Source organism: Barbus barbus (genome assembly GCF_936440315.1).
Source record: "Barbus barbus genome assembly, chromosome: 45".
Classification (NCBI taxonomy): Eukaryota; Metazoa; Chordata; class Actinopteri; order Cypriniformes; family Cyprinidae; genus Barbus; species Barbus barbus.
Window position 1 is genome coordinate 16,773,409 of NC_136723.1, and position 22,267 is coordinate 16,795,675.

Genomic DNA, 22,267 nt, shown 5'->3' on the forward strand with positions numbered 1-22,267 from the left:
GGTGATGCGATTCTCTGATGTTCTTAAGAGGTTGTGCTTAGCTGATGGGTAAATCCTTACATTACACTCTACTCTACTCTCTCGCGTTGGCATCTATGTTTAATGTATGTATGTTTGTGTATAGTTCGATGTTGCATGTTCCCCTGTAGTGTAGTTTAATAAACATCCATATGTATTCATGCTTGGTTGTCTGTCTGCTGCTCACAGAACAAGGTCACTTTAACGTTCCGGTTTTGTTACATGCTCTGTGAGCAATGTATCAGTAAGGAAATAATTTTTCGTGGCAAGAGAAATAATTTTCCTTAGAATCAATAGATTATTAAAACGGTCCGTACTGGGGACTAACAAATCATTTTATTGTACTATTAATGCAACGGTTAATTCCTGAGGATGAATATAATTGATAACCCGTTATGATTAATTATGTTCATCTCACTTTGAGCTAATTTTCTAGTTTTCACGACATATCACATCACGCCGGCCAGTCTCAGTGCATCATAAAAAGGACAAGGGATTTACTCTCGCACCGTGTCTACATCGGAGGCAACATTTGTCATGTTGCGCCACGCTGCAACAGCTAAAATCTGTCTACACTGGACACGACAAAGTGACTGTTGGGGTGACCGTTTACTGTCGGGGAAGTCGCACCGCATCCAGTGAAGACAGCATCACTGATTATAATGTGTTCTATTGTATTTTGTCGCACCACGCTGCTCGCGTCCGTTGTAGACTCGGTGAGAGCCACGCAGATGCACGTGAACAATGAATTCCGTTCACTGTGTCTATTTGTGCCTGAAATGACACATACGCGCGAAACTATCAAAATGCATGTCTCTGCAAGTATCCTTGTAAACACCATTCTTATGGCTTAGGTGAAGGTAAACAATTGATAAAGAAAATGGATAGTATATTGGTTCACAGGAGTTTAATCTAATCTTTAAGGCTTTCTGTGCCATTAATGTTAAATCAAACAACAAAACACAGAAAAATCACTTTTGTAGCTTCAACAGATTTATTAGATTTAATTTATACAATCATGGCCAAAAATATCAGCACCCTTGGTAAATATGATCAAAGGAGGCTGTAAATTATATAAATACAAAAATCTAACCTTTCATTGGATAAGAATTTAAAATGGCGGTAAATATCATTATGAAAAATGTTTCTCAAATACACCTTGTACACAATTACTGGCATCCCTAGAAATTCTTATGAGTAAGATATCTCTGAAGTATATTCCCATTCATATTCACAATTTTGAGAACTCCAGGGTGATTATGAACATGAAATTATCCAGCCATGGCTTCCTGTTTCACAGAAATATAAATAGGGGGGAAAACAAAGCCCAAATTCCCTTAATCATCCATCACAATGAGAAAAAACAAAGAATATATTTCTGATGTGCAGCAAAAGATAATTGAGCTTCACAAATTAGTGAAGTGGCTTCACTTTTCAGCCCAAGTTATGATGCAGGAATGTTCACCTTTCCCGGATTAAGTTTGAAGTGGTACGAGGATGTGTGCATAAGTAGTATAAACAACAAATTTTCGTACACAAAATCTCCTTGTTTTTTCTCCATTTTTCTCCATTAAAGTGTGCATAATCAAATGAGCATTAATTTGGTAGGAGACACAATATAGGTGGGGTTACATTACCTAGTACTTCACTCATAAAGCATGCATAAAACAAAATACAATGCAAAAGACAAGATAGTTAAAATCGTACACACAATGTCCTGGGATGCATGTTTATCTGTAGAAAGGTTTGTCTATGAGTGACAAGGAGGAAAGTTTTGTTTGTATGGGCATTGCGTGGGTTTCAGAAGGGTCCGTTCTTATGGCACATCACATCTTATCAGATGGTTGCCCTGGTAACTGAGCCCTTTAGGGTGCTCTTTCAGGGGGGAAAGGTCCATAGACCCTCACAGATTGTTTGTTGAATGAGAAGGTTTGCAGGATTATTCATTAAATAAAATGAATAAATGTGTGACTGAATTGGTCCAAATGCTACATCCTACTACTCACTGACTGCTCGCACCAACCGGAGGAGGAGGGGTCGTGTGACTCCCTCTTCACTGCTCACAACTGAGGGAGTCCTGCACTTTCTGTCTTTGACGACACGTAAACCCCCCCCCCCCCCCCCCCCCCAAAAAAACCCGGCATGCCGCAGAAATGGTATAATGGGAAATTTTAGTGGTTTTGAAACAGTGACTTTTCCAAACCGCGGTATACCTTGAAACCGGTTATCGTTCCATGCCTAATGTGTACAGGCCCTGTGAGGGCCGTCTGGCCCCTAAACCCCTATAAAACTGCTTAACTGAGCTCTTATCGCCACAATGTTTCAGAATCACAAGTGCCCACTGGGAAAGAAAACCGCACATGTAAGACCTAAATGTGGTTATTTAGCAATTTCCATTAAGAACGAATTCCTGAGGTTAAATAGACTATTTACATAATTAGTGGTGTTTGCTAAGGCAAGCAAAGACTTGCATGAAAGAAAGGACCTGACTAGAATATTATAGACTTGGGGTGGCTCTTTCGACTTAGGCTAGTAAGCCACCACCTAGAAACCACCTAGCAACTTAGAACCTACATTATGCACCTCAGATTTCCTTCTGCAGCATGTTTTTATTCTATATTCCCACAATCTTAAGTGTGGTGAGACCTTCAAGGGGAAATACAAACAGACAACAGTAAAAAATATTCTGCAACAAACACTAATTAAATTGAAGCGTATTGTGGTCAAATTTTAAACGTGAGTGCATATTAGGGCTGCACGATATTGGAAAAAACTCGGATTGCAATTTTTGTATTTCTGTGGCCTTTTATTGTGGCCAACTTAAGGCACACCTGTGCAATAATCATGCTGTCTAATCAGCATCTTGATATGCCACACCTGTGAGGTGGATGGATTATCTCAGCAAAGAAGTGCTCACTAACACAGATTTAGAGAGATTTGTGAACAATATTTGAGAGAAATAGGCCTTTTGTGTACATAGAAAAAGTCTTAGATCTTTGAGTTCAGCTCATGAAAAATGGAGGCAAAAACAAAAGTGTTGTGTTTATAATTTTGTTCAGTGTATATTGCGATATGAAAAAAAGACTTGAAAAGCTATATTAAAAAATAAATAAATAAATGATTGGGGCGATTTTGTAGGCGAGTAAATCAGCATAGAAAAATCAAATTACAAACATAGATAAAAATAGTAGAACAAAGATATAAATTAAATAAATAGTGCTTTATATTTTCCTGTTAAGTCTAACAGTATTCAGGTATACTGGTTGAATAATCAAATGTTAAATAACACTGCGTAGTCTTCAATGTATAAATTAAATCCAATTAATCTGTGTTATTAATTTTTCAAAAATATATATTTCCTCACCTAAATGTTTGATCATCCAGTGCATTTTTGTTTTTACAATTGTGCAATCGTTGCAGAAAAGCTTACACACAATTTGTAATAGAACTAATGAGCTACATTTCAAACTTTTACATAGTTTGCAAATTACTCCATTACGCAGACATAAATTTAATCCAAATATTTCTCCATTTTGTCTAAAGTGCAAAATTGAAGAGGGTGACTTTGTTCACTGCACTTGGAAATGTGTGCATATTAAAGATTATTGGGTACAGATTTGTAGGAAACTAAGTCTTATATTTAATACAGGATGCAACCAAAAAATAATCCACTTTATTTGTTGTTAGGTGTTGCTGATAAGAATATAAAGAGCATTTCGGACAGGAAGTTGTTTAATCTCCTTACTTATGCTGCTCGCAAGAGTATTTTCCTTAAATGGATCTCTGATAAACCACCGACAGTGTCGGAGTGGCATAAAGTAATATTTTCTTTCATTGGAATGTGTTACTTACTGGTCAAAAGGGAAAATGGATGTGCTTTATCAGATATGGACTCCTTTCTTTAAATATGTAGGTCCCAGAATTTCACATCCTTTTTTGCAAAACCTTGGCAGGTCAACATGAACCTTTTTTTTTTTTAAGCTGTTGATTATGTTGGTATGTACTTGTGGATTATATGTGGTCATTGTTCTGCCTGTTTTGCTATGTTATAATTAATAAAAAAGAAAAGAAAAAGCTTACAGGAGTCCACTGATCCATCCATTTACCACAAACACAACATTTATCCATCATTTTGATTTCAAATCCAAACATTGTTACTGAAAATGCTTTTTCATTGTGATTCTTTTTTCTTTTACAGTAATACAATCTTTATAGACGTGTTTAAAAGCAATAAATATAAGAAACACATTATTCAATGCTTTTTACTTTTGCATTTAGGCTACTTCTAGATTTATATTAAGTTGCTCAAGCAAGTGGCAAAATATTAAAACTACTTTTCTTATGTTATTACAAACATTCTAAATTAACTTATGACTGGCAGAAACAGTCAGCTCGACTGAATTTTCTTTTGCAATTTTGAATTTTGCTTTCCATACCTCCATGAGTGCCATCTATTATTGCCTTGTTTATCTAAAAGTGCTCTTTTCCTTTAAACATAGCCAAAAAGCCACCTGTGATGACTCTGCAACATAGACTTTAATTATATGCATTTAGTGTAATTACTACATTTTCGTGTCCATCCATGTTCATATTTACCACAAACAAAGCGCTGTCACTTTAATTCAGCGCGTGCAGCACAGCACAGACTCGGTGCGGAAACGATCGCACCCTACCTGGAACACACTACCGGACCGCAACCGCGTGCAGTGTTAACGCTCTGATCCGTTAACATGAGCGCGGAAAAATACACACCATACGCACTGCAAACGGAGTAATGTGAACCTGGCATTGTGTGTGTGTGTGCTTCGAGTGTGCTTGAGCACACAGTCTCCAGGAGAGCGCGTGAGCGCTGATTGGTTTAAACACTGGCAAGAATTAACAAGAAAAAAAGCAATTTATAAACTTTAGTAACGATGCGACACTGCCTCTATTGTGCAAGTGACAATTCCAGTGTCAGCTATGCAGCGTGCAGCTCGCTTATAATGCAGAAGCGATGCGATTTGAAGCCATTTGCGCATTGTCACGTATGTGTCATTTCCGGCACAAATAGATGCTGAAGTGAACGGAATTTGGTGTTCACGTGCATCTGTGTGGCTTTCACAGTGTCTACACCGGACACGAGCGGTGTGGCGTGGTGCGACGCGACAAAATACAATAGAACCCATTATAATCAGTGATCCTCTGCCACCGAGAAAAACTTCCAGACCGGCGAAGACATGTTCGCAAATGATGACGCAATGAGCACAACACGTGCTGAGAGTCACTGCAATTCAAAGCTGCAATCACTTGCACTCGGAAAGAAGATGAATCTCAGATAAATCAGACTGATTGATTGATTTACCAGCAAGCATACTTTATCGGATCTAGTTATCGGATTTAATTTATTTATCGGAGCAATAAAAATTACGTACTTTTTCATATCGGTCGATAATTTATCCGATAAATATCGTTCATCCCTAGTGTGTACTGTATGTTTATTATGTACACAGACATGCAGTATATATTTAAAAAATTTACATGTATTTAAATTTATATTTATATAAATATTCAATATACAAATAATATTTTTCTTAAATATATGCATGCATGTGTGTGTGTATTTATATACACAATTATTATATACAGTACACACACATTATGTAAACAATTTTTTTTATTTTGGATGCAATTAATCGTTTGACAGCACTACTTTATAGTTATCGTCCTTGGTGTGAACGGGCCTTTACACTGCAAAGGTGGCGTATAAGCGGCATCTGACATGGTATTTCCTGTTAACCTGCTCCCCCCATTTAGGGACTCACAGCTGAAAATGACCTACCTAACTTAAAACGGTAACAGTTCCTGACAACAGTGTGCTACACACACAATGTAGGTATTTTTGGAAAGACGACACTTTAGGCTATACTATCCATCATCCAGAGTTGATAATGCTCAAAAAGAAAGTTATAGACACTGAAGTGCTTTTATTTATTTTTTTTAACCACACTGAATGTTTTTTTTTTCCATTTACAAATACATGAAATCAGTCCTCGAGCAATCCAGAAAAGTAAAGGGTTGAAAGTCAAGTCTCATGAGTTTATTTTAAAATTTGAAGAAGATATACCATGAAAATGAGATTCCTGCAACCATTTTTCTGAGAGTATGTCTCAGTGATTTATTTGAGCACTAGAAAAATACAATAATAATTTGAATAAAAAAAAAAAATAGCTTTGTCAAATACATACAGGTACTGTGATTGCCAGATACATTCACACTGATTGCTGGTCATACAGTCAGTAATCACACGCTGATGTGCGGTCAAATGGATGATAATCATACAGATGGCCAGCCATATAGTCAATAATGGCCGATCATATAGACAGCATTCACACTGATAGCTGTCATACAGTCAGTAATCACTCACTCACTGTTACAAGGAGCTGAAAGATATCGATGCAATATCACAGGACAGAGAGTGACAGAATGAAGTGTCTACAGATGTCCCTTAAGGGTGTGTCGTAGTAGATAATGCTTCATGTGATTTACATGATTTTGTGTCTGAACACTCTCAAGCTTCATTCTTACACCAGCAACATACAAAAACCTTTTGCATACACACAAAAAAGGAGGCATGCACAACCTTTGGACAATCCTCATGTCAATGACACACTTTCAGAGTTTGACTCCTGATAGACATTTCAATGGTAATTTCAGGACACTGCTGTTGCTGTTCTGTCCACATAATCTAACAGCTGATCGTTGCTATAGACAGTCCCTGCAAATACACAAGAGGGTGCTGGCAGGCAAAACGCTGGCTTGTTGATGCAGTTTTGCAAAAGCTGACGTAATTATATAGTTACTACAGGCAAAAAATGCAAAGGGGACAAATGTTATAAATTCAGTGAAATCAAAAAATACAATACAATCAAAATGCTACAGATTTAACATTATTATTAGGCCTATATACAGTTTGATATACATGCTGAATCAAAAGCGTAATTGAATGAAAAAAAAAGAAAAAGTTGATCTTCAACTCTAATCGTCAAATATCCTTTCCTGAAATATTATATGCAGTCCTTAACTATACTCTACAAAGTAGAACACTTGCAAGAACTCAGTGTACTATTACAAGTAGAGACAAAGGCATTTGCCACTACAATTAGGCTAAAGTTATAACTTTACACAATAAAAAAAAAGAAAAAAAAAAAGCTATTTCGTGCATGTTCAACATCAGGGTCCAATTCATTCGCCTCCGAGTCACATAGCTCACTTAGCGCACAGGGCTCGCAAAATCGCTAGCCCGACGTCCCGGGGCTATGGTGTTTTCCAGTCGGGCTACCAAAATGTATCACTACCCTGCCCGACGGGCTACCTTAAATACAGGGCTCCCACGCAGTGTTCCCTCTAACTGAGAGCGCGCGACCGCGCTCTTCTTCCACCGCGGCCTTGCGCACACAAAAATGAGTTGGGAAGCCATTCGATTGAATGCCGCAGTAAAAGGGAAAGAATAGCAATGCTCGGGCAAACCGATATAGAGCTGATGTCATGACAGAGTATCTTTAAAAAAGAAAGAAAAAAAATTTCTGACCCCAAACTTTTGAATAGCTCATATTGTAACAAAATCTCTATTTTGACTGAACACTGTTCTTTATAACTTTTTTTTTTTTTTTTTACATATCACAGGTCCACAAAATACAGTATATATAAAAAAATAAATAAAATAAAAAAGCAGTACAGCTGTTTCCAACATTGATTAAACATCAGCATATTAGAATGACTTCTAAAGGATCACGTGACACTGAAAATACTGCTTTGCTTCACAGGAATTAATTAAATTTTAAAGTATATTAAAATAGAAAGTTTATTTTAAATTGCAATAATATTTCACAATATTATTTTGTGAAATAATATTCAGTATTTTTTATCAAATAGATACAGCCTTGATGAGCCTAAGAAACTTCTTTAAAAAATGTTATTGATCCAAACCTTTGAACTGCAGTGTATTGTACAGTAAAAATGGTAATCTCAGGTAATCTAAAATGTACATCATTTAGTTACATCAAGGGTCAAATCAAATATAAATAGCACATTAAAGTTAAAAGTTACACACTTTTTTGTGTGCGTGCTGTACAGGTCTGGTATAAAGAATGTTTTTGCTCAGGTGCCCGAAATGGCCGCCCAATAGAGAAAAGTTTTGAGGGAAAAAAAATTAGAGGGAACATTGCTCCCACGGGTCCTTAAATTTGATACAACTAAATTGAAGCGTTTTTAAGGCCTTAGACAGTTTTAAATGTTAAATGGTATAAGAAATAATTTTTCAAATTGCCTTAAAATAGATTTTTAAGTATTCTGCAGCTACCTTGTAAATAGTAAAATAAAACTTTTTTCCTTGATATTCGTGTATTGAAAATGTTTTTGATTGAGATTTATGGTCTTTATTTTATTTGGGCTAGTTAAATTAATTTACGGCTATCAAAATCTGAAGAGTACCTGCCCGAAGGGCTAGCAGGGATTTTGAAATTTTGCGAGCCCTGGCGCATGCATGTCTGAGTAAATTAACAGCCTATTGGCTGTAGATTGGCAGAAGTGGCATCGTGCCACAGCTTTCAAGAGCAGGCACTTCCCCCTCTACAGCTCACTACCTCATTTATCTTTCACAGCCACATCTGACCACTAATACCTTAAGATTTACACTGATTTGAATACAATATGTATTAGTATGGTTACAAACAGCGCTAAAGCCAAGCACACCCGTCAAGGCAAAGTTTCCCTTGAGGCACTTTTAGCAAATTCATGAAAATGGTGTCACTCAGGCTCACAAAACTGTCAGCAAAACCGCCAGTAGATCCAATAATCCAAAAGGCCATAACAAAAGTGTGGTGGTAAAAACTGTTCTGGCATACTACACAACTAAATCCTGTACTTGGCACTGCATTCAAGCACTGTCTATAGGTTTTTGCATTGACTTTGCTTGCCCTTAAATGTGATTTTGTGGTATGGTACTTCCTGAATAGCAAAATCCTATTAAAAGGGAAAACAGCGTGGTAGTGGGAGTGTGGGCCAAATGCAATGCAATATGACCATTTATAACATGGCTGTTAATAAGTACATAAAACCTGACATCTTAGCAAACAATTCAATATAACAGCAATAGAAATAGACAGCTTAATAAGATACCGATTAGTAAGACCTGAAATGACAGGTTGTTTGAGATTTAATTTTTCTAAATATATTATAAAATGTATAATGCTTTTTAAAATCGTTTAAGCTCCTTGTTCATTACTTGTCACTTTTCAGTGGCTTTTTGTATGTGGTTTACAGTACACTAACAGCAACTGCAGTCACCCTAGCGTAATCTAGGGTTAAGTGCTTTGCTTGAGGCTTTAACCGCTCAGCTGTCAGTCCATATCTTTCATCATTAGTCTACCACTAGCTAAAGTCATCTTATGACTTTTGTCAGTTTGTCAGAAAAACATTTATAGAAAGTTTCACATTACATTAAATACAAAGCTACTGTCATATTACTAAACAGCGGATCTTTATACTGAACACATGCTGTCTACCTTAGGCCAAAACAAACAGATTCCCAGGGCTTCTTTTTCACTTGAAGTCAACATGCATTCGCAAACAATTTCACTTCCATAAAGTATGAGTGAAAAAAGATATCCAGCACAGTTAAAACGGCAAGATTTAATCAATTGGGAATGAACTGGATGGTGTAAAGTGAGTGTTTTATACCAGAAGAATCAGAACCTGAAAATATAACCTAAACATACAGACTGAAGGTCAAGTTCACCATCGAGAGCATCTCAACACGTCCCATTGGTAAGGCTTTCAAATCTATCATTATTGTAATATGTAATGTCATGCGATAACTTTTAGCGCACAAACAAGCATAGAGCACTAACAAGCCTAAAACAGTATTTAAATTATCTATTTGGAAATTGGTTACAAAAACACACAACTGTTCAAAAGTTTGGGGCCAGTAAGATTATATATTTTTTTAATTAATGCTTTTATTCAGCGAGAAAGAATTAAATTGATTAAAAGTGACAGTAATAACATTTATAAAGATTTCCATTTCAAACAAACACTGCTTGTTCAAACTTTCTACTCATAGAATCCTGAATAAATTATATTCAAAGAATTTTTCAATTATAATTAACAAACATTAGTTTTTACTGTTTTGATCAAATAATGCAGCCTTCTAAAATAATCAATAAATAATCAATAACCTGAAGTTTTAGTTTTGTTTTAATGAAAGTTTATGAAGACTTATTTTAAAATAGCATACACTGGCAAACTGCACACAATACGATCAGAAACATGGATACTCGCTTTACTGTGCGCCGTAAGGCGAAATGGAAATACTAGCATGACTTTCTAACATTTTCTGAGAATATTACATTCCTAAGATGTCATTCACTGAAGAAAACATGCATCAAATGCATTAAACCTCTCACGAATCTGACAGGTGGGCAAGCCACAAACTCACAAGTTTAAAGCAAGTCTCATGTTTAGAACAACTTGGATTGTGTACGTTTTCTGCAGCAGCTTACTTTGTGTGCTCCATTATTTTTCAGATGCGTTTGCAACATCTAAGTATACTGATATAAACAGTATGGTCCCATCCTAAGTATACTCAGAGTTTAAAATTACATTCAGCAGACATCCGCTACATTCATTCGGTGCATGTGTGCCAAACACAACTACCGTTACACTTTTTTTTTTAAATGTTGATGTTGCCTTGAAATCAAGCCACAGTTTACACCTTTTTAGCCACATCAAGCAAATAAAGTGGCACATGCAATGTGACAATGTCGCATTATGCAAGTTGAAGCTAAATTAGCAGCATTCTTCTGAAATACGTACCTTACAACATGCATAAGCACTGAAAAGTCCAACATGTTAATGCACTGATAATCATAAATGCTGGTTTCTTAAAGAAGTACATGCAAAAGACTATCAATAGGACTGTTGAAAATATTGATTTTAATCGAGTCTCATTTTGATGAACCGATACGGATTCTTAAATTGCTCAATAAGTTTCAACCACAGAAAAAGTCAAAACAACTGAAAAGTGTCACGCAAGGTTGCATTTTCCACAGAAAACCCATTCAATGACCACAGCTTGATATTTAGCTCAAAATTAACTCTAGACAGGAGCAATTACTAAATACATACATTATATTAAATATTATAATTGACTTAACCTGTTCTTCTATATTTAATGCATGTTTGAATAATGTGTTCGACTTGTGTGCAATTTAAATGTTTTAAACAAATCAGTTGTTATTTTTAAGTTTTTTTATAACAGTAACATAGAAAATGACAGGGCTTCCTGTATAGTTTACAGCATTATCTGTTGGAAACTGCCGTATACTGTACCGGTTACATATCCAAATCAAACTGAATGGAGATTGTAATTTAACCTAATTGTGAAATGTGTTTCAATAGCCAGCCCTAACTATCAATACTTTTAACGCGACCCACTTCACACTATTAGCTAAAGGCGGCAATTGTGTCTTTGTCTTTCTAAAATTGCTGGTACTTGTTGTGCAGTGCTGTGGTAGGTAAATTTAGGCCTCGTCCACAAGGAAACACGTTTTTGTATATGCAAAAATTTTGTATCAGATTGCTGTTTCGTCAAGACGGATCTGGCGTTTGGGAGCGTGAAACCGCTATTTTTTTAAACCGGGTCCCAGAGTGGATGAATCTGAAAACGCCACCCTTGCATTTTCGTGTGGACAGCCAATCCATGGCTGCATCCGAAAACTGAAAAATGCTGCCTTCGGAGGACACATTCCAAGGTAGGCATCGAGGCACGTCCGAATCCAAAGTTAACTTCACTTCCTGTCTCATGAGATACCTTCATCTGATCGATTTTTGAAGGCATCATAGATGTATCCTTCGCTGCCTTTGATATCCCACAATCTTGTGCGTTCCATTCCGTGATGGTTGAGCTAAAAATTAAAGATGGCGTCTGAAAGTTGCATTTGGTGGATAGTTTGTGTAAATGTATATTTCTGATTAACTTTTTGCACTTTTGATGTCAATTCTAGCGAGAAATTAGTATTTAAATATTCGTTTAGTTATCACCAAAACTCGTTCTATTTTGTTGTAGATCATTAAACCGTTATGCTGCCTCAGAAGCCCGTCCGAAATCAGTTTCGTGAGGTGCCTCCATGCAAAAACGCTGCCTGCAAAGTCATTGCCTCATAACACAGCGAGGCAGCAAGTCACCTGCCCAAGTTTTCAGATGCAGCCCATATATTTTGTGAAACGATTATGTCATCACCCCAGGTCTCCACCCTAGTCAGACAATGCTATGTCAACACTGATTAATAAATGTATTGTTCCATGTTCGTTTGTATACCGTGCGCATGGTTAGTCCAAGTCGTCTTCTCCATTTTTAGTGTGTCTGTGGCAGAATTACAGCACCACATGCTAGTTTGGCATGTATACTACATCATTTTGTGTCGGTTTCGTGTGTATGCAGATATTTCTTGAGATGAAGGAAAAAAAAAAAAAAAAAAGATCTGATAGGGAAAGCTCTGGCTTTGTGTGGACGTAGCCTTACTTAGCCAACCACTATGATGGGTGAGCTGTCAAATGTCTCAGACTGACACAAGAAACTTGATGTATAAGCAAAAATGCACACTTGAAGTGACAATTATATCTTCAAGTCAGACAAAAACAGTCATCAATGTGCATGGTGAGAACACATGCTTGTGCAGAGTTTTCACACTTCAAGTTGTGGTTTATAATGTCTTGAAGGGTTACTCCACACCAAAATGAAAATTGTGTCAATAATCACTTACCCCCCCATGTCGTTCCAAACCTGTAAAAGCTTTGTTCGTCTTCGGAACACAACTTAAGATATTTTGGATGAAAACCAGGAGGCTTGTGACTGTCCCACTGACTGTCAAGTTAATAACACTGTCAAGGCCCAGAAAAGTATGAAGACATTGCCATTTTGGTTCATAGTGGTGCAGCTGACACAGAACAACATACGGAGTTTGCGTTCAGTGGATACTCTCCAAAATTGCACTACGGTGATGCGGAGTCGTTATTTTTATCTTCTTTGCGTACAAAAAGTATTCTCGTTGCTTCATAAAATTCAGACTGAACCACTAATGGCAGATGCACTATTTTGACGATGTCTTTCATACTTTTCTGTGCCTTGACAGTGGTAATTACTTGGTAGTCAATGGGACAGTCACAAGCCTCCCGGTTTTCATCCTAAATATCTTAAATTGTGTACCGAAGACGAACGAAGCTTTTACGGGTTTGGAACGACATGGGGGTAAGTGATTAATGACAAAATTTTCATTTTGGGGAGGAGTAACCCTTTAATATAACAGCCTTAACATATTTACTAGTCACTGTAGTTGGTGGTCAAAAAAGTTTGTTTCGCACTGTCATCATAACCCTGGGTAACACTTAGCCAGTTCTACAACTAGACAAAGTGCAAGAGCAAAAAGCTCTGTTCATTCCACATCTCACTAGATCAATTCAAAATGCACGAGCACTTTCCTTTCAAATAAGCACATCTAAATGTTGTAGATCTCAGACTTTCTATTTAGAGGCAAAAATGGTCCACTACAGTCAATGGTCTACTGCAATGTTGTCACACTTGTGTTCTGTGAGCATTAGTCAAACGTGAATTGGAGAGTCAAGAACATTTGCTAAACTACAGATTACAGACGTATTCTAGGCAGAATAACCCATGGTTTGATTACGCAGAAAAAAACAGGATTAAAAGGACTAATTTATTTTAAAGATCAACCAAATTTTGTGCCCTTTTACATATGCTAAGCTAATGCGTTTTGAATATTATTGATTAAATTACACATCATCAGAATGAAGACAATAGCCTATTAAGGACAAAAGAGCTTAGTTGACATTGTTCGTTTAAATGGATTAGTGTCTGACAATTACTTGTTCACATATGGCACGAGGTCAACAATTAAACGCAAATTACTCAGACTGCACTGATAATGAGAATTCTAGCTATGTGGCATGAGAGGTCACTGCATAAATATCTGTTGTTGTATACATGTGTAATATATTTGTGTACATTAGAGTAGCAGGTATAAGTCAGTGATATAGTTCACTGATAAAGTCAAGTGTACAGTCATGCCATTCCACTTCAACTCCTTTTATCAAGAGCTGCTGAATACACAGGGGTGACAACTTAAGCTCGACAAAAACATGATTCTACAGGCAAACAATCGTCATTCAAAACTGCCCAGCTGAGATATTAGAGATAATTAATAATAATAACACTGAACACTGTTTTTGAACTTTTATTGTAAACATTTTGCATCTTTTTATAATACATAATTATATAAACATTGTATATATTTTAATTTATTTTAAATTTAATCTATTTAATTTTTTAATGTATATGTGTGTGTGACGTGTTCTTCTTTCCCATTCATTTTTCATGTTAGTTAGTTATTTATTTTTATTGCATTAGATGTCAGCATCTAATGCGATCTTCATAGCAAAAACTGAGCTGGAAAAATACATGATTTACAAACACAAAATAAAACCATATAAACAAAAATACAGAAAAATAAATTTATACGAGTTTTTATTTGCTGTATATTTGTGTTTATTTTGTATTAATAAATTAATATATGATAAATGTTTTACTAAAGTCTCTGAGTGAGTGTTATTTTCATGTTAAACAGTAATAAACAAAATAAATAAATGACACGGTGTAACAATTGTAATATTGTAAAAAAAATTATAATATGAAGTAATATTGCAAAAGCATGATTTAATCTAATATGCGCACGTTAAACAGTAATATTTTAAGTAATATCTGATTACAATATAATTTACTAGTTTAAATATACATAATTTAAACAAATATATGAACATACTAAAAACTAAATATGATATATTACTTATACAGTGTGTTACATATACACAATTAACAAAAATGTTTAGAATATTAATTATTTTGTTTTAAATATTAGACATATGATGCACAAGACAAATCATAAATTCATTATATTTAGATCATTTCTCAAAATAGGCCCAAAACGTAAACATTTAAGTCTATAACATTTCATAAATTGCAACATTTTTGCAATTTATCTCCAGCTATATCAATGAAAGCCTGACACAGATAAAGAGTGAGGCATATGCTATCATTCATATCAACCTAGAGTTAAAATGAGGAAACCTCAGTTCACAGTGACTTGAATATCTTGATTACACATTACAGCCTGCAAATCTAAACCTAGTGTGCTGTCTACCTAGAGGGCATTTTAGGGCATCATATTTGGAATTATACGACGCCAAAACCGGTTAGTCTAGGTAGTCAGCTCCCTGGTTTGAAACACAGCCCGTGTCTTGCATATACACTGCTCTCTTCCTTAAAGAATGGATTAGAGCAGCTAATGAGCTAAAGCACCGCAAGCACGACCCAATCTACGATTACCGGCTACTACAACACTGCTTTTGATGAGAAACGACGAAATAATGATAAAATCAATGGCATTATATTGATTTAATAATGTTTCAGATTGCACTTGAGGTGTTAGCATATTAGCGCACTGCATTTCCCTTTGTGTCACTACTGAATCAACCACATAAATAAACACACACGACGGGAAATATGCGTTATAGCAAAAGGATTGTAAATCAATTATTTGTGAGGTAAAACGGATTAAATGAGTGGCTGGCTTGATGGCGATTAAGATTAAAAGTTAACGTTACATTAGACCCTAAATACGCCTCAAACCTACACCGGAACGCAATGCTGCCGTATTAACGGCGAAACTGAGGTAAAATCACACCTTTTAGACGCTGACAGAGGCTTTATGTGTGTTAAAGTGCGCTGAGTGTCGGTGTTTTGTGTCTGAATGGTTATATCTGCTGCTGGCACTCACCAGGAGTAGCTCTGCTCCGCCATGTCAGTCAGTCAGTGAGACAGGCAGCGGCTGAGGACTCAGGTTGGGCTCAAACGACGAGATTATCTCCTCCACACGCTCACGGTTTCGCCTTCTTCACTGAGCCTCCTCCGATAACAACATGGCGATGTGTTTTCCTTCGGCAGCTCGCAGCAGAAATGACAATGATTGGGCTGTGCTGCTAGCCGCGGCTAAAAAACAAAAGCAGTCCGGGGAAAAAAAAAACCCCGAAACGTTTCGTTAACTTTAGCTGGCTGACTGTCCTCGGAACAGGCCCCGCTTTCAATGGCCCTCAGATGAGCTGCAAACCCATCTTCGGTATGCATGCAGAGAGAGCTGTGTGCTGGGTTTGTAATGGAAGCGCTCGGATAGCTTTGTTTTCTATGGCGAGCGCGCGACTGTCGCCCCTGCCAGAGGAGTGCGCGTGCATGCGTTTGCCCACACAGAAGCAGATTGAAGGGACCGGCTCTGCCACTCTAGGTCACATGCAGTACTGCAGCTTCGACACGCTTCTCATGATTGGCTCGGCTGAAATAATGTAGTAGGCCTGCTTTAAAAAAGAACAAATGTGAAAAAGGCCTGGAAGCTGCAAATGATGTTAGATTAGAGCCTGTGATCCTCTTTATTCTATTTTCTTATTTATTAAACAATGTAAATAATTGGGGAAGTCGTGGCCTAATGGTTAGAGAGTCGGACTCCGTAATCCAAAGATTGCGAGTTCGAGTCTCGGGCTGGCAGGGATTGTAGGTGGGGGGAGTGAATGTCCAGTGGTCTCTCCACCCTCAATACCACGACTGAGATGCCCTTGAGCAAGGCACCGAACCCCCAACTTCTCCCTGGGCGCTGCAGCATAAACGGCTGCCCACTGTTCACGGTGTGTGTGTGTGTTCACTGCTGTGTGTGTGCACTTTGGATGGGTAATGCTGAGCACATATTCTGAGTATGGGTCACCATACTTGGCCGTATGTCACGTCACTTTAATGCCACTCTATATAAAGATTAAATGCAGTGGTGGTCAAAATTATTAGAAGACTAGTATTTTCACCAGCTAAAAATGGTTCATAGTCAGTTATTCTATCTTTTGCTGTAGTGTGTTAGTAGGAAATATAAGTTTACATTTACAAGGTCTCTTGAAGAATCTTGGAGACGTTGTCACAGTTCTTCTGGATTTAGTCTGTCTCAGTTTGTTTTGTTTTTTTCTTCATGTCATTCCAGACAGCCTGGATGATGATGAGATCAGGGCCGTATTCACAAAACAGGCTAAAAGTAGCTCTTAACTTCCTGATTTAGGAGAAAATCTTAAAAATAGTGGGCGTGTCAGTCCTACATTTAGGACTCCTACATTTTTGCTCTAAGAGTATTTCACAAAGTGTTTTAGCACTAAAACTAGCTCCTAAATCTGTGAAACGTTAGGAGTAGTGAAGAGGACTCCTAAATCAAGTCAAGTAAAGTCACCTTTATTTATATAGCGCTTTTAACAATGTAAATTGTGTCAAAGCAACTGCACAATATCAAAAAAGGAAAATAGTGTGTCAATAATGTAAAATAAAGATTAAAAAAAGATTTTCAGTTAAAGGCATTTCATTATTAAATTCAGTGATGTCATCATCCAGCTCAGTTCAGTTTAAATAGTGTCTTTGCAATCAGGTCGATGATATCGCTGGGAATGAAGTGTCCCCAACTAAGCAAGCCAGAGGCGACAGTGGTAAGGAACCAAAACTCCATCGGTGACAGAATGGAGAAAAAAACCTTGGGAGAAACCAGGCTCAGTCGGGGGGCCAGTTCTCCTCTGGTCAAACGAACCAGCAGTTCAATTCCAACTGCAGCAAAGTCAGATTGTAAGGGCTCAACTGGTTCCAGTGGTCTTTCCCGATGGCTGTCTAAGTGGCGGGGTCCTCACTGGGGATCTGTCTCTGGCGCTCATCTCGGTCTCCTGGTCTCCGCTGACGTTCAGGGCTGTAGAAGTCGTCTCTGGGTGCTGATCCACCATCTGATCTGGCTACGGACCGGATCGGGTGACTGCAGTGACCATCTGGGCTGGATACGGACTGGGTCGGGTGGCTACGGTTACTGGGGATATGTCCCCGGGGCTCATCCAGGTGTCCGGCCTCCGCGGACGATCAGGGCCACATACATCATCTCCCGGCTCCGATCCACCATCTGATCCGGACACGGACTGAGAAACAGAATAGAAACAGACAAATATTAGCGTAGATGCCATTCTTCTTTTGATGTAACTAGTACATCATGTGTTATGGGGAGTGTTCCCGGTTCCGGTTGATCTAATTAATGCAGCCTAACAATCCTTTAACGGATTTGAATAATAGAAGTGTATTAGTATGTTATGTGTAAGCCAGGTTAAAGAAATGTGTCTTTAATCTAGATTTAAACTGACAGAGTGTGTCTGCCTCCCGAAAAGTATTTGGTAGATTGTTCCAGAGTTTGGGTGCTAAATAGGAAACGGATCTGCCGCCCGCAGTCGATTTTGATATTCTTGGTATTATCAAATGGCCAGAGTTTTGAGAACGCAGCAGACGTAGAGGACTATAATGTGATAAGAGCTCGCTCAAGTGCTGAGGAGCTAAGCCATTCGGGGCTTTATAAGTAAGATTTACAAGATTTTAAAATCTATACGATGTTTGATGGGGAGCCAATGCAGTGTTGACAGAACCAGGCTAATATGGTCATACTTCCTGGTTCTAGTAAGGACTCTAGCTGCTGCATTTTGGACCAACTGTAATTTGTTGATCAAGTGTGCAGAACAACCACCCAATAAAGCATTACAATAGTCTAACCTTGAGGTCATAAACGCATGAATTAGTATTTCTGCATTTGACGTTGAGAGCATAGGTCGCAATTTAGATATGTTTTTGAGATGGAAAAACGCAGTTTTACAGATGCTAGAAACATGGATTTCAAATGAAAGATTGCTATCAAACAGCACACCTAGGTTCCTAACTGATGAAGAAGAACTTACAGAGCAGCCGTCAAGTGGTAGATAGTGTTCTAGGTTATTACATGTGGGGTTTTTAGGTCTGATAATTAACGCCTCTGTTTTTTCAGAATTTAGCAGTAAGAAGTTACTCATCATCCAGTTTTTTATATCGACTATGCATTCCGTCAATTTGGTGTGTTTCACTGGGCCGCAAAGAAATATAGAGCTGAGTATCATCAGCATAACAGTGAAAACTAACACCATGTCTCCTGATAATATCTCCCAAGGGTAACATGTAAAGCGTGAAAAGTAACGGCCCTAGTACTGAGCCTTGAGGTACTCCGTACTGCACTTGTGATCGATATGATACCTCTTCATTCACTGCTACGAACTGATGGCGTTCAGATAAGTACGATTTGAACCATGCTAATGCACTTCCACTAATGCCAACAAAGTGTTCTAGTCTATTTAAAAGAATGTTGTGGTCGATAGTGTCGAACGCAGCGCTAAGATCCAGTAGAACTAATAAAGAGATACAACCACGATCAGATGATAGAAGCAGGTCATTTGTAACTCTAATGAAAGCAGTCTCAGTACTATGATACGGTCTAAATCCTGACTGGAATTCCTCACAAATACTATTTTTCTCTAAGAAGGAATATAATTGAAAGGATACTACCTTTTCTAGTATCTTTGACAGAAAAGGGAGATTTGAGATCGATCTGTAATTAACTAAATCGTTGGGGTCAAGTTGTGTTATTTTTATGAGAGGGATCCAAGATGGCAGCGTGGTCAGACGCAGCGGCTACTCCGGGTCCCAAAGACGGTGCTTTTATGTCTTTTAATAGTGTCAAAATAGTTTCAGTTTACCGCTAACTCATAAGGAAATCACTCCAAAACTCATCTATGATCGCCAAAGTCTTTTGAATATCGGCAACGGATACAAACACCAACTCTCGCCGGCGGCTACTGAGAAGCTACGAGGCCTTTGTTTACTGCTGAAGCCGGACCTCGAGACCGCGGCCTCGCCTACTGACGCTACCCGCACAAGGCAGCATCGCAAGCAGTGTGAGAGAGGACGGAAGCACGGTAAGCACGGAGGTATACGAGCTAGGCTAAGAGCTAACCCCACAAGACCGGCTCTTCCAACACTCATGCTCTCAAACGTTCGCTCTCTGGAAAACAAACTGGACTTAATTCAATTCAGTCGGTCTACACAGCATGAGGAAAGGGATTGTTTTGTGTTTGTTTTCACTGAAACATGGCTAAACGACAACATCCCGGACTCTGCCATTCAGCAGCAAGGGCTAACCAGCTTCCGAGTGGATAGAGATTCATCACTGTCTGGTAAGACCCGCGGAGGTGGCTTGTGTGTGTATATCAACAAAGAATGGTGTAACAATTCAAAACACTGTTCATCGCTGGTGGAGTTTATGGTTGTGAAGTGTCGACCGTTCTACCTGCCGCGGGAGTTCACGGCCATTGTTATTGTCGCGGTTTACATTCCCCCGTGTGCAAACGCTAAGGACGCGCTTCGTGAACTGTACAGCTCCATCAGTGAACAACAAACAAATAACCCTGATGGCTTTTTCATCATAGCCGGTGACTTCAACCATGCAAACCTAAAGACAGTTTTAACAAAGTTCTACCAACATGTGAACTTTGCAACAAGGGGAAACAACACACTGGACTTTGTTTATACAACAGAGAAAAACGCATACAAAACTGAACCCCGCCCCCACCTCGGGTACTCGGACCACATCACTGTTATGCTAATACCAACGAAAGGCTGCGGGCCCTGACAACATACCTGGACGTGTACTGAGAGACTGTGCTGCACAGCTGACGGATGTCCTAACAGACATCTTCAACACTTCGCTGAGCCAGGCAGTCGTCCCCACGTGTCTCAAATCCACCTCCATAATTCCAGTACCACTCACCCCAATCATGATGAAGTGCTTTGAGAGGTTAGTCATACATCACATCAAGTCCAGTCTCCCAAACACACTGGACCCATTCCAGTTTGCATACCATCCAAAACGTTCCACGGACGATGCAATATCCACCACTCTCCGCCTAGCTCTTACTCACCTGGAACAGAAAGACTCTTATGTGAGAATGCTGTTCATTGACTTCAGCTCAGCATTCAACACTATAATCCCACAACAGCTCATCCACAAACTAAACTTGCTGGGCCTTAACACCCCCCTCTGTAATTGGATCCTGGACTTTTTAACTGCAAGACCTCAGTCAGTCCGTGTCGGCCGCAACTCCTCCAGCACTACCACACTGAGCACAGGTGCTCTACAAGGCTGTGTGCTCAGCCCGCTGCTCTTCACGCTGCTGACTCACGACTGCACTGCCAAGTCCAGCTCCAACCACATCATCAAGTTTACTGATGACACAACTGTGGTAGGCCTCATCAGAAACAACGATGAAACGCTCTACAGAGAGGAAGTGGCACAGCTGGCGAAATGGTGTGGTGCTATCAACCTGTCCCTGAATGTGAGTAAGACAAAAGAGATTGTGATGGACTTCAGGAGAAACTCTGTTGACCACCCCCCACTGACCATCGACGGCTCAACCGTGGAGAGAGTCGGCAGCACTAAATTCCTGGGGGTGCACATCTCAGACCACCAATGTCACGTCACGTCACTCAACAAGAAGGTACAACAGCGCCTCCACTTTCTCCGCCGGCTGAAAAGGGCAAGTCTCCCGCCACCCATCTTCACCACTTTCTACAGGGGCACCATTGAGAGAGTGCTGACCACCTGCATCACTGTCTGGTATGGGAACTGCAGTGCTGCTGACCGCAAGACCCTACAACGGACAGCTAACACTGCCGCAAAATCATCGGTGCCCCTCTCCCCTCCATCCTGGACATTTTCCTTGCACGATGCTCCAGCAAGGCCTCCAGCATCGTGAAAGACCCCACCCACCCCTCCCACAACCTCTTCCAGCTCCTACCATCAGGTAGTAGGTACCGGAGTATCAAAGCTTGCTCTGTCAGATTGCTCAACAGCTTTTTTCCCCAGGCTGTGAGAGCTCTTAACTCCAATCTCCCTGTCCCCCTCTGACCCCCCACCCAACTCATTAATACAGTTGACAACTTTTCCTAAGTGCAATTCTGAGTGTGCTACACACAGGTGAGTGGGCTATACAAACCACCTGTAGTAACGCACTCATCCCACTATATGCACACTAGACACACTTTCTATGAACACTCTACAAAGACTCTGCTACAAAGACTCAATAAAAAAATGTTTACTTGAGCATTGCACTACAAATCTTTTTGCACTATGAGCTGCTTCCCACAAAATTTATCTTTAATCTGCACAACAATTTAATGTACGAAATATATATAATTATTTTTTTTGCACAATTTCATGTACAGTATATATGTAAA

General features: G+C 38.8%; 1 protein-coding gene across 1 annotated transcript in view; it reads right to left on the reverse strand.

The window, feature by feature from the left end:
* LOC306863956 (signal peptide peptidase-like 3) overlaps positions 1-16,354 on the reverse strand; it is a 41,725-nt gene extending 25,371 nt beyond the window's left edge. Inside the window, exon 1 of the mRNA XM_079407586.1 lies at positions 15,906-16,354. Coding sequence (XP_079263712.1) covers positions 15,906-15,928 — 23 coding nt within the window. The 5' untranslated portion in view covers positions 15,929-16,354. The remainder of the gene's footprint in view (positions 1-15,905) is intronic.
* Between the last annotated feature and the right edge of the window lie 5,913 nt (positions 16,355-22,267).